This window comes from Brassica oleracea, chromosome C6 (assembly GCF_000695525.1).
Source record: "Brassica oleracea var. oleracea cultivar TO1000 chromosome C6, BOL, whole genome shotgun sequence".
Classification (NCBI taxonomy): domain Eukaryota; kingdom Viridiplantae; phylum Streptophyta; class Magnoliopsida; order Brassicales; family Brassicaceae; genus Brassica; species Brassica oleracea.
Window position 1 is genome coordinate 10,297,515 of NC_027753.1, and position 13,349 is coordinate 10,310,863.

The 13,349-nt window shown below is 35.5% G+C and overlaps 1 protein-coding gene and 1 pseudogene across 1 annotated transcript; both read left to right on the forward strand.

The window, feature by feature from the left end:
• Positions 1-3,791: 3,791 nt before the first annotated feature.
• On the forward strand, positions 3,792-11,043 carry LOC106297455 (annotated as a pseudogene).
• LOC106296347 (peptidyl-prolyl cis-trans isomerase Pin1-like) lies at positions 7,846-9,438 on the forward strand. Its single transcript, XM_013732465.1, has 2 exons — positions 7,846-8,346; positions 9,133-9,438. Exons 1-2 carry the CDS (start codon positions 8,112-8,114, stop codon positions 9,258-9,260), a joined length of 363 nt encoding a protein of 120 aa, XP_013587919.1. The 5' UTR covers positions 7,846-8,111; the 3' UTR covers positions 9,261-9,438.
• Positions 11,044-13,349: the final 2,306 nt, after the last annotated feature.

A 13,349-nucleotide genomic window follows, 5' to 3' on the forward strand; every position in this document is an offset into this window, starting at 1 on the left:
GTGGTGGAGGAGATAAACAAGTAACTTTTGAACATTGTAAGAAGATTGGTCACTCCAAAACCAACTACTGGATTCTCCATCCTCACCTCAGGCCAGCTTCATCCAACAAATACAATCAAGGTCGAGCTAATGAAGCTAGAGCTCAAGAAGGTTCTCAGCCAAACTATCCTACTGCGCATGGGAGAAGATGGGAGAGCCATGACAGCAACTACTCGTGTGGTTGGATCAGGGTCTCAAGCCACTTCTCAGTCATCCAATGAGGATACTTTCATCCGCAAGTCTGACCTTGAGGCTCTTATAAAGGCCCTCAATGCCAACTCTGGTAACCTTAGTAGTTATGCTTTAAACTCTATTATTAATGTATCTGAAACCACTAGACCCTTGATAATTGACTCAAGAGCTTCACATCGTATGATTAGGGATGTAAACCTCATTAGCAATGTCAAACCGGCTCTAGGGAGTGTTCTAATTGCAAATGGAGATAGTATACCTATTACTGGAGTAGGAAACCTGAAACTGTTTGATAAAGACTCTGAAGCACTTTATATGCCTAGTTTCACATCAAATTTGTTATCTGTGAAAATAGCTACTAATGATCTTAATTGTAATGTGATTTTTAGTCCAAATGAGGTGTGCTTTCAGGATATTGAGACCAGTAAGTTGTTGGGAAAAGGTGTAAGCAATGGAGAGCTCCATGTGCTTAAAGACACCAAGCTTATATCGGATTTACCTTATGCTTTTAAATCTACTTCTGTTTTAGCAAGTGATGAGTTATGGCATGCTAGATTAGGCCACCCTCATTCTAGAGCACTAGGATTGATGTTACCTAATCTATCGTTTAAGAATGAAAGTTGCGAGGCTTGTATTCTTGGTAAACATTGCAAATCTGTTTTTCTTAAATTTATCACCATCTATGAGAATTGCTTTGATTTAATTCACTCTGATGTTTGGACTGCTCCTTGTGCATCTAGAGAAAACCATAAATAATTTGTCACATTCATAGATGAAAAATCAAAGTGTACATGGCTCACATTGATTTCAAGTAAAGATAGGGTCTTAGAAACCTTTATAAACTTTCAGAACTATGTCACTAACCATTTCAACTCTAAGAATAAAATTTTTACGTATGACAATGGTGGAGAGTAAACAAGTCATGCCTTTAAAAATCATCTAGCCAAGCAAGGAATAATCCATCAAACAAACTGTCCATACACACCACAACAAAATGGTGTGGCTGAAAGAAAGAATCGCCATCTCATGGAGGTTGCAAGGAGTATGATGTTCCACACCAATGTTCCAAAGAGATTTTGGGGAGATGATGTGGTTTATGCATGCTATCTTATCAACAAATTCCCAACCAGAGTTCTCAATGATATCTCACCACTTCAGGTATTGAACAAAACGACACCTCCTATAGATCATTTGCGTGTGTTTGGGTGTGTGTGCTATGTGTTGATACTAGGTCAACAAAGGAACAAGCTTGAACCTAAGAGTACCAAGGCCATGTTCATTGGATACTCACACACGCAGAAGGGATACAAGTGTTATCTACCAGATTCAAGAAGGGTGATGGTGTCAAGGGATGTAAAGTTTGTGGAATCAAAGGGTTACTATGATGAGAAGAACTGGGAAAACCTTAGAGATCTCTCACATGGTCCATCAGATAGGGCTAACAACCTGAGAACCATTATGGAGAGCTTAGGAATCACTCAGCCTATAAGTAGTGAGGTCCTTAGAACCTCTCCATCCCCACCAGATGATGTTCACAATGAAGCAACAACACCAAATTCTGAGCAAGTCCAGCTTGATCCTGAGGGGGCAGAGAAAATGACTCAGGGACATCCCATGATCAAGATGGACCAAACAAAAAGGATACAGATCAGGCTAGTGAGGAACAACATCAAGAAGATCAAGCTAGTGAGGAATAACCCCAAGAAGAGCATGGGGAGCCAGTGGTACAAGACCCAGTGGCAGAAGACCAACAAATACAACCATTAAGAAGAAACAAAAGAGTGAGAACACCATCTCATTGGATCGACACGAGGGTGTACTTTAACAGCAATGCGGTCGCACATCCCATACAAGCAACCTGATCAATGGTAAGCTTTCCTCCACAACACCAAGTCTTCTTAACCAATCTCGACCAAAAATTCATCCCAAAGACCTATGAAGAAGCAATGGAAGATGATGAATGGAGAGAATCAGTGGGAGATGAGATGGGTGCTATGGAGAGGAATGATACATGGTTTGAATCTGAGCTACCTAAAGGCAAGAAAGCTGTGACCAGCATGCTACTCTTCACCATCAAATACCTTGCTAATGGAAAACCAGAAAGGAAGAAGACAAGGTTGGTTGCAAGAGGGTACACTCAGGTCTATGGAGAAGACTACCTAGACACCTTTGCACCAGTGGCCAAACTGCATACTATAAGGATCCTACTCTCTCTGGCCGTGAACTTGGAATGAGACTTACGGCAGATGGATGCCAAGAATGCTTTTCTACAAGGAGAGCTGGAGGATGAGGTGTACATGAAACCACCTCCTGGTATGGAAGACATGGTCAAGCCAGAAAATGTTCTAAGGTTTAAGAAGGCAATCTATGGATTAAAACAGTCACCAAGAGCCTGGTATCAAAAGCTGAGTACAACTCTCAATGGAAGAGGGTTTGTAAAGTCAGAAGCTGACCATACTCTATTCACTCTCACAAGCGAGTAAGGAATTGTGGTGATATTGATCTATGTGGATGATATCCTCATCACAGGAAGCAACAAGGAAAGTATCATCTCTACGAAAGCTTTCCTTAAATCTAGCTTTGATATTAAAGATTTAGGTGAGCTAAAGTACTTTCTAGGGATAGAAATATGCCGCTCTAAAGAGGGGTTTTTCTTATCTCAAAGAAAGTACACACTTGATCTTTTAAATGAGGCAGGAAAGATTGGAGGAAGAGTAGCTAAGACACCACTTGAAGAAGGGTACAAAGTCTTGCGTGAGGGGGAGTTTGAGGATACTCCATTTGGTGACTTCAAGCTCTATTGAAGGATGGTTGGGAAGCTAATATTTCTCACCATTACAAGACCAGACATCTGTTTTGCTGTGAATCAAGCCAGTCAACATATGCAAGCACCAAAGGTTCATCATTAGAATATGGTGGAAATGATCATGAGATATCTAAGAGAGGCTCCTGGTCAAGGTGTTTGGATGGGTTGCAATAAGAATACAGAGATAGTGGGATATTGTGATGCTGATTGGGCTGGTGATAGAGTAGACAGAAGGTCAACAACAAGCTATTGTACTTTCATTGGAGGCAACCTAGTCACATGGAAGAGCAAGAAGCAAAAGGTGGTATCATGTTCAAGTGCAGAGACAGAGTATAGGGCAATGAGGAAGCTAACGAGTGAACTCATTTGGATCAGGAACCTGATAAGAGACTTGGGCATAGAAGGAACAACACCAATCACAATGCATTGTGATAACCAGGCAGCTATCCACATAGCATCAAACTCAGTATTCCATGAAAGGACTAAACACATTGAAGTTGACTGTCACAAGGTGAGACAAGCTGTGGAGCAGAAGATCATTTTCCCTGCTATACTAGAAGTGAAGATCAGTTAGCTGATATCTTCAGAAAGGCAGCAAGCACTAAAGTCTGTGAGTTCATTCATCCAAAATTGGGACTCATAGACCTCTCATGTCACTGATATCTCCTTCATGAAGTGTTCTACTCTTTTTCCTTGACTTGAGTTTTCTCCCAAAGGGTTTTACATAGTTGAGGTTTTAATGAGAGAATACGTCATGGCTTCCAAACTTGACTTGTTCCATATGGTCAAGCTTGAGGGGGAGTGTTGACATGAAGCAAAAGTAAGCTGCCAGACTTGAGAAGTAAACTGCCAGACTTGAGAAATAAGCTAGAGACTTATAAGGTTTTATAAGGCTTTATAAGGATTACTATACTTGAGTATTTTATTGAAGAGAAGTAAAAGAGAGAAGAAGACTGTTGAAGAAAACTGTTGAAGATATTTTAAAACAATGAATATTTTATTATATTATGTACTAAGGCAACTTGCCTTTAAATACTTGTACCCAGATCCACAACTAAATTAAGAAAAATATTTTCCTCATTATCTCTCTCAAATTCAAACATTACTCTCTCTCTTGTTCATCTTGTTCTTCATTTTCTTTTAGACGAGACCACTGCAGACTCATATATATACATGCATTTCGCTGAAATCCAGAATCTTGGAGCTAATGAGATCATAGAATTCAGCATCAGTTACAATGGTGGCCAAGAATTGTATGACAATTTTAGGCCTTCAATTTCAGCATAACAACTATATTCAGTCCAGCAGCTATGAGTTCTCCAGATGGTAATTTCATTTTCACTTTAGCCATGACCGGTAACTCTACTCGTCCTCCTCTTATCAATGCCGTCAAGGTTTATACAGTTTTATACCTTCCAGAGCCTGAGACAGACCAAGATGAAGGTAACTTAAGCATGTTCATTGAAAGATTTATAAATCCATTCAAAAGCTTTCCGTCTTTTGATTTTTCCTGGTTTATAAAATGTGATGATTGTTCAGCTTCTGCTATGGTAAACATTATAAGAAATTGTGAGTTGGAGAAAACGGTTAGCTGGCAAGGAGATCCATGTGCTCCTCAGGCATTTCGGCGGGAAGGTTTAAACTGCACTTATCCAGACTCTGAGCCCCCAAGGATCATATCCTTGTATGTTTTTATTTTGTTTGTTCATCTAAGGGTTCTTTCAGTTTCCAGTGTTTCCCAAATTCTAACTCCTATGGATATATTAGGAACTTGACAGAGAACAAGTTGACTGGTAGCATAACGCATGAAATTTCCAAGCTAACACAGTTGATAGAGCTGTAAGTGCGCCCCCAACAACAATAAACCTAAGTATTTGATATAATTCTTAAGTATATGACTCTGCACCTGTGACAAAAAAAATGACTCTGCACAAACTTTTTTCTCTATTTAATGGACAGAGATTTATCAAAGAACGATCTATCAGGTGATATTTCAGTTTTTTTCGCTGATATGAAGTCGTTGAAACTCATGTGAGCTTTTTTTATCAATACCCCTCTCTCCGTTTATTTATATTTGTTTTGTTCTGCAAGATCGAGCTTTCTCCTCTGCAGAAACTTAAGTGGAAATCCGAAACTCAAACAGTTAACCAGTAATTCTTTAACACTAAACTCAAACAGTTAACCAGTAATTCTTTAACACTAAGTAGACATTGATTCGCGCGACCGTGCAAGTATTTAATTTGTGTTTGTATTTAATGATATATTTGTAATTGTAGTCATATTTGTAGATGTAAATGATATATTTGTATTTAATTTTATATTTTAACATTTTAGAGTAAAATGTATCACTGATATTGGGTATTATATAAAAAAATATAACATTTATATAATTAGAACCATGTCTAAGATATATAGCGAACAAATTTTTTAAATAAAAAGTACAAATAGACAATTGTGAATTAGCATGCTATTTTAAATGATATATTAGCTATAATATTTGTAAGTAAATAAAATGATTGTTAAACTTCTATCAAATTTGGAACATACACAAATTAAGATTTAAATTTGGAAGAAAATAAAATGAAAATATAAATTTGATGTAACTCATAAGAAATTATAAATGGGGTTAATTTTGTGTACATTTAAACCATGACTTTGCGCATGTTTGCTTTTACTTTTGTAAATAAATTATTTTTTCTAAGTGATAGTATATATTTTAAAATTTTACCTGTGTTTAATAATTATTTAATAACATTTATAAGCATGATAATATTATAGTATATTTTTTTACTTTTATTTTGTTTTGTAAACCGTCAATTGTATTACCACAATTTTTAGAATATGATCCGTGCATATATACAAATGTTTTATTTTGTTTTTTTTGTGGATCAAAATTTTACGAGAATGTCTAATAAATTATTTTATATACCTGGTAAGTTGGTAAATAATTATAATGGTGCATGTAATATATTTATATTGGTAAGAAGAAGAATTTGTTCAAAAAAATGAAGAGTAACGTGAATTGTAGGGGAGAATGAGAAAAAATGTAACTTATATTGTTATATAAATATTTTGTGTATATTATTGATATTCATTAATGTTTATAATGTTAATATGAAATATGTAAGTTAAAATATCTTATATATTAAAACAGAAGTCACAACCTTGATTCATGTGTGATTTTTTTATTTTAAAATGGACCTAATTGACATATTCTTATAAAGTCATGTTACATTTAATATCTAATCTTATCATTTAAATTTTAGGCATACCAGAAATTTTTATTGGGCTATTAATAATTAGATTTAAACAATAGATGGTCCATTGGATTTATAGATAGGATAAATTAAATAGATATAATTTAATGTTGTAATACTATACCTCTATATGCTAAATATTTAAATATTTGTCGATGTTAACTTTTAAAACTATTAAAAAAATTTTAAATAACAAAAATCATATTATCTAATAATGATTATTCTTTACTATCTTAAACCAATGAAAACAAATTTTAAACTATATAGTTTATTTTAAAAATTAAACAAAAACTAAATGTTTAATTATTTACTCGATAATATAAATCTATGAAGCGAAAAGTTTAATTTTTTAAAAACCTTATAAATTTGTGAAATGTTACAATATCTTTGAATATAACAATAAAACAATATTTTACTAATCTTTATATATATAGTTACGATTTTAATAATGAAATAATAATCCGAAAATATATATATAGAAGAAGATACAAATACATGTGAAAGTTTGAAACAATCGATTCAATGAGAAAAATATATAGTAAATTTATTATGTTTTAAAAATTGATAGACACATATATATTATAATATATACCAATTTAGAATTGAAAACAAAATATTTATATAAAAATAAATGAAAACAAAAATCTGTGCAACGAGATATAGTTTATTAATTATTATACATGTGTATCATAAAAGATAGGGAGAATTTGCCTCATATTCATAAGAGCCAACAAAATGAAGAATATATTCATACCACTGTTCGGACTCACAAAAAAGACTGGTTTGGTCCAAAATTGCCGAAAAGAACCCTCCACGCATTTAATTATTTCAATGGTATTAGGTTGTAAATATTGAGCAAATTTAAGGGTTAGTCTTAATTTGTACTTCTCTTTTAATAGATTATATATAAGATCTAAGATATTCATACTCCATTGATTTAGTCTTACATGTAGTGCTACTCTAAACTTTATATCCCTCTTTATTTTTCCGGTTTCTCATAACTTTAATGATTACAGTTTGAGTGAAACTCCCTTAAAATAGAGCAAAAAGGTTCCAGTGATTGCTATCGCAGCGCCAGTGGCTGGCGTGTTTGCTCTTGTTGTTGTTGTCTTGGCTATCTTTTTCGTCGTTAGAAAGAATAAAACTTACAGTACTGCGGGTATGTATGAATCACCAGACCGAGTTCTTGAAATTATTGGAAAAACTAAAACCTATCTATTTTTATTCTAATTCATTTCACTTACTTTTGGTACAATTTTACAGCTCAAGGACCCCCATCAGTCATTGCCGGTACAGTTACAAGTGAGACACGGTCATCCAATCCAACAATCATAACAAAGGACCTCAGAGTTACGTATCCTGAGGTACTGAAACCACCTCCAACGGTGCATCTAGGGAGAGGTACTAAAAGAAAAAAGGAAAAAAAAAATAAATCAAAAATGCTGTAATTAGACAGAACCGGTGTTTAATTAAGAGGATGTAGAATTGGTAAAAAAACCCGTACCTGGCTCATGCTTATTGGCTTGTTCATTTTACAGGAAAGGGAAAAAAGTTGACTCTTCTCTTTCTTCGTCGGTTGGTGTTTTTCTCTTCGTCGACGTCGTCGAAATTCCTTCCTCAGGTCTCTCTCTTCGTCACGGAGATGATCGTTTCTTCGTCGTCAGAGACATCTCTCAATCCCCAAATCTTTGAATATAGATTCAGATCGGAAACGGAAGAAAGACTCTGTCTCTTCGACAGATCAACCGTTGGAGGAGAAACCAAAGGACAAGAGAGCCGATCACCACCACATCAAGCACTGTAATAAGAAGAGCAAGATGGCGTCGAGAGACCAAGTCAAGGCCTCACATATTCTTATCAAGCATCAGGGATCTCGCAGGAAGGCGTCGTGGAAGGATCCGGAAGGAAAAATCATCATGACTACCACGAGAGAAGCAGCCGTCGAACAGCTTAAATCGATCCGTGAAGACATCGTCTCTGGTAAAGCTACATTCGAGGATGTGGCGGCTCGTGTTTCCGACTGTAGCTCTGCTAAACGCGGCGGCGATCTAGGTTTGTTTTGTCTTCTCCAGTCTCTTGTTTAAGATGAATCAGCATTGATTTTAGTTAGGGTTCTGATGGATCTCTGTGTAGTAGAATTGCTTATAAAGAGGAGACTATCGGTCTGTTTAGATCATTCACCAATGTTTATAGTATACAGTTTCTTGCTTGATGTATCGTTGGTGCTCATAAAGATTACTGACGTCTGCTTTTTTTCACGAATCTTACTACTGTTTGCTTGGATCATCACTAATGTTTAGAGTATGAAAGTGTTTTATTCCTTGATGAATCTAGAATTGGTGCTGGTAAATATTACTGATGATGATTGACTACTTAGATCATCGTCATATGTGATAGAATCTAAAAGTTTCTTTCTTGATTTATCTTTATATTCAGTGCTCATAACTCTTACTAAAAGTCTTCTTAGATCATTTCACCAATGTGAACAATCTGAAATTTTCTTCGTCGATGAATTTAATTGGTACTCACTGGCAATTGTTATTTGGAGTTATTGAATCTGTAATTGGTGCTTATAAATCCTACTGATGATGAGTACTTAGAACATCACCAGGTGATGACCTTTTTTGGTACTCAAAAATCAAGCTTATGTATGCTTAGATCGTCACTGATTATTATAATTTTTAGTCTTTTCTTTGATGAATCTGTAATCGGTGCTTATAAATCTTACTATTGTTTGCTTAGGCCTTTCTAAAGGTTATTTCTTGATCTCAAATTTGGTGCTCAATAACCTTATGCTGAAAGTGCTTATAAGTTGATTGTATCCAACTGGTGTTTCAGGCCCATTTGGTAGAGGTCAAATGCAGCTGAAACCGTTTGAGGAAGCAACATACGCACTGAAGGTGGGAGATATAAGCGAGATTGTGGACACAGACAGTGGAGTCCATATCATAAAGAGAACAGCTTGATCTGTGATCTGTTACCTCCTTCATGTATCAAAAGTTACCAGCTTTTTAAGATAAAAGCTTTGCCATCGTGGCTTTCGTTCTGCATCTTTGTATGGATTTGATACAACCAAACATATTGTAAAGACAAGAAACTGTTTGTTTAAAATTTTTAGTTATAAAATTGTATTTCTATTTTTAATATGTTTTCATGTCCTATTTGTTTAAATTTTATGAAATCCAATAATTTATAAATTTTGTAAAATTTAAATTTAATAATCAAACTTCTAAAAAAAAAATATTTTAAGAACCTCAAAGAGATTTTGGACCTTGACAAAACTAATTATATTAACAAGGGTTCTAAACTTTATAAAGTATACAATTAAAAATTAAATTAATCATTAGAACCATTGGAGGTGCTCGGAAGATGACTAATAACTTCCAGAGAGTTCTTGGCAAAGGAGGTTTTGGAACAGTGTATCATGGAAACTTGGATGATGCTCAAGTTGCTGTGAAAATGCTCTGTCATTCATCAGCTCAAGGTTATAAAGAATTCAACGCAGAGGTATGTTTAACAAATATTTCCACTGTTAATCTTTGCTTTTAAATATATTAAGTTTCTCTAATCATGAAATGATGATCATTTTGTTATCTTTTTAGGTTGAACTTCTTTCAAGAGTTCATCACAGACATTTGGTGCGACTTGTTGGGTACTGTGATGACAAGATAACTTGGCTTTGATCTATGAATACATGGCTAATGGAGACCTGAAGGAGCACATGTCGGGTAAACAATTTTACCCAAGACTCCGGTTTAGTCGAATTCATCACTTCCCATAGTTTAAAACATTTAAAGCTCATTACAGGAAAACGCGGAGAGGCAACGTCCTAACCTGGGAAAACAGAATGCAAATAGCTGTAGAGGCAGCGCAAGGTGAACCGAACTCTGACTTATTCTCTCTACCTTTTTTTTCTGATGCGGGACAAGAAAGTGATGATTCTAGATGTTCTGTTTGTGATGTATGAAAGCAAGATTGACAGAAACAAAACCATTTGTAACAGGATTAGAGTATCTTCACAATGGATGTCAGCCTCCTATGGTCCATAGAGATGTGAAAACTACAATTATTTTATTGAATGAGCGGTATCGAGCTCTCTAGATCTTTCCCAATCGATGGTGAATACCATGTATCCACTGCAGTTGCAGGCACACCTGGTTACCTGGACCCCGAGTAAGTGAAGTCAGTTAGTTATCATCACTTGTGTTTGTTTTGTTGCTGACATGAGTGATGAGAAATTTATATACACTTTCAGGTACCACAGAACAAACTCGCTGAGTGAGAAGAGCGACATATACAGCTTTGGTATAGTGCTTTTAGAGATCATCACAAACCAGCCTGTTATAGATAAAACCCGGGAGAGAACCCACATCAACGAATGGGCTGTGTTAATGCTGACTAAAGGAGACATCAGGAACATCATTGACCCGAAACGAAACTAATGGGGGATTATGATACAAACAGTGCATGGAAGACCTTAGAGCTGGCTCTGGGTTGTGTTAACCCGTCTTCGAACCGGAGACCAACAATGCACACATTTTGATGGAGCTAAACCAGTGTGTGGCCTTGGAAAATTCAAGGAAACAAGGTAGTGAAGATATGTTCTCGAGAGGTTCAGTGAACTTTAGTCTCTCTTCTGCTTCTGAATTTATCCCTAGAGCCAGATAAATTTGAGAATTTCCCAATTTATGTTTTTAAAAAGCAATGCACACTCTTATTTTTACGTCAACTTTAGTCTCTCTGTCATCTTTTCACGAGAACTATCCTGCTTATCTACTTGTGTTATTGTAGTTTATCTTTTAATCAAAGAGGATGATGTATTTCCTTTTTTCATTGTAACCGAATGATTTGAGTATAATAAAAGTAAGTTATGTTTCAATAAACACGCTTATTTTCACGTAAGTTTTCCTTTGTGTGATAGTAAAATCTATTGTAATGAACGTGAAAAGGAACGGATGAATAAACCAATGTAACTGCAACACAAATATGTAACGTGGTTCATCTCTAGGATTACGTCTATGGGTAAAGAGAGATCTTACTATTAGAGGCGATATTGAGCTTACAGAATACAAGTTTAGGGTTACTTCGAATACAAGAGATTAATCCATGCACCCGCGCATGTATTGGTTCTTACATTTTATACATTGGTATTTGTTTTTCATAATTAGTGCTATATATTTTAGATGTGTCGTAATATAACTGATTGTATTCAAAAGACATTGACCGAATAGGGTAATATGGTTATTTTTGATACAAATATCCAAACACGTTTCAGATACATTTGTTATTTAGATATTTTTAAGTTCTTATACATCAAGAACCGAACTCATCATTACAAGAAAACAGCGGTATTCTGACGGACATTCCGACGGAAAATGAAATCCTCGGAATTTCCTCGGAATATACCGACGGAATTCCGAGGAAATACAAATCCGTCGGAATATTCTTATGGAATACCGAGGAAAAACGTATTCCTCGGAAAAAACCGATGAATTCCGAGGATATATTATAGCCGTTAGAGAGCCGTTGGGGGATTTTAAAAATTCCGAGGAAATTCCGACGAACTAGCCGTTTCCGTCGGAATTCCGTCGGAATTTCCTCGGTCTGTCGGCAGGATTTCAACTATAAATACAAGCACCCCTCTTCCTCTTCATTCACTCCATATCTTCATCCTCCCTCTTACTCTCTTTACACACGAATTTGATTGATAAAAAACATGTCTTCTTCAAATTATTTTCGTTCTTGGATCGATCGACCTCATTTGGATCCGAACACGAGATTGCTTACGGAAGAATACCAACGAGGTATAACCGAATTCATGGGGTTAGTTCACCGACAACCGGAAGCAAAAACAGGTATGTAAAGATGTTCTTACTCTATTTACACACGAATTTGATTCATAAAAAATATGTCTTCTTCAAATTATTTTCGTTCTTGGATCGATCGACCTCATTTGGATCCGAACACGAGATTGCTTACGGAAGAATACCAACGAGGTATAACCGAATTCATGGGGTTAGTTCACCGACAACCGAAAGCAAAAACAGGTATGTTAAGATGTCCTTGCTCTAATTGTAAAAATAGAAAGGTTATTAAAGAGTGGAATGTTTGGACTCATCTATATTTGAGTGGGTTTACACGAAGTTACAAAATTTGGTATCATCATGGGGAAACTGATTATGAACATGGTAGTACTAGCGAACCTCAGCCAGCGGTTAGATTAGAAGAACCAATTAGAACGGATGTAGATTATGGTGTAGGTACTGAGCAGATGGTAAATGATCATTTTAGAGGGGAAGATTTACCCAATGCAGAAGCTAGGAGATTTTATGATATGTTGGATGCTGGAAAGCAACCATTGTACGAAGGTTGCAGAGATGGTCATTCAGCTTTATCATCTGCTACAAGATTGATGGGCATTAAAACAGATTATAATTTGGCTGAAGACTGTGTGGATGCGATTGCTGATTTTGTAAAAGGTATTCTACCCGAGGATAATGTAGCTCCTGGTTCATACTACGAGGTTCAGAAACTCGTAGCTGGTCTTGGTTTATCGTATCAGGTAATAGATGTATGCAGCGACAACTGCATGATTTATTGGAGGGCGGATGAACAGCGGGTTACATGCAAATTTTGTGGAAAGCCTCATTATAAAGATACGAGTGGAAGAGTTCCAGTGCCATATAAAAGGATGTGGTATTTACCTTTGACGGAAAGGTTGCAGAGGTTGTATCTATCTGAACGCACAGCGCAACCAATGAGATGGCATGCTCTGAACTGATTTTTGTATATAAAATCGATTTTTGTGTTAAATTGAGGTGTGAGAACAGATGCATTTGGTGTTAAATTGATAGATTTTTGTTAGGGTGATTGGTTAGGATTGTGATTTGGTTGTATAATAGGTTTAGAATTGTGATTTGGTTGAATAATTTGTTTTGTTGAATTGATTTAGAATTTTTTTATTATTTTTTTATTTTATTTTTAATAATATTTTTATTTTTTATTTGATCTAAAATTTTATAAATATCATTTATATTCATAATTTTGATGAAAAA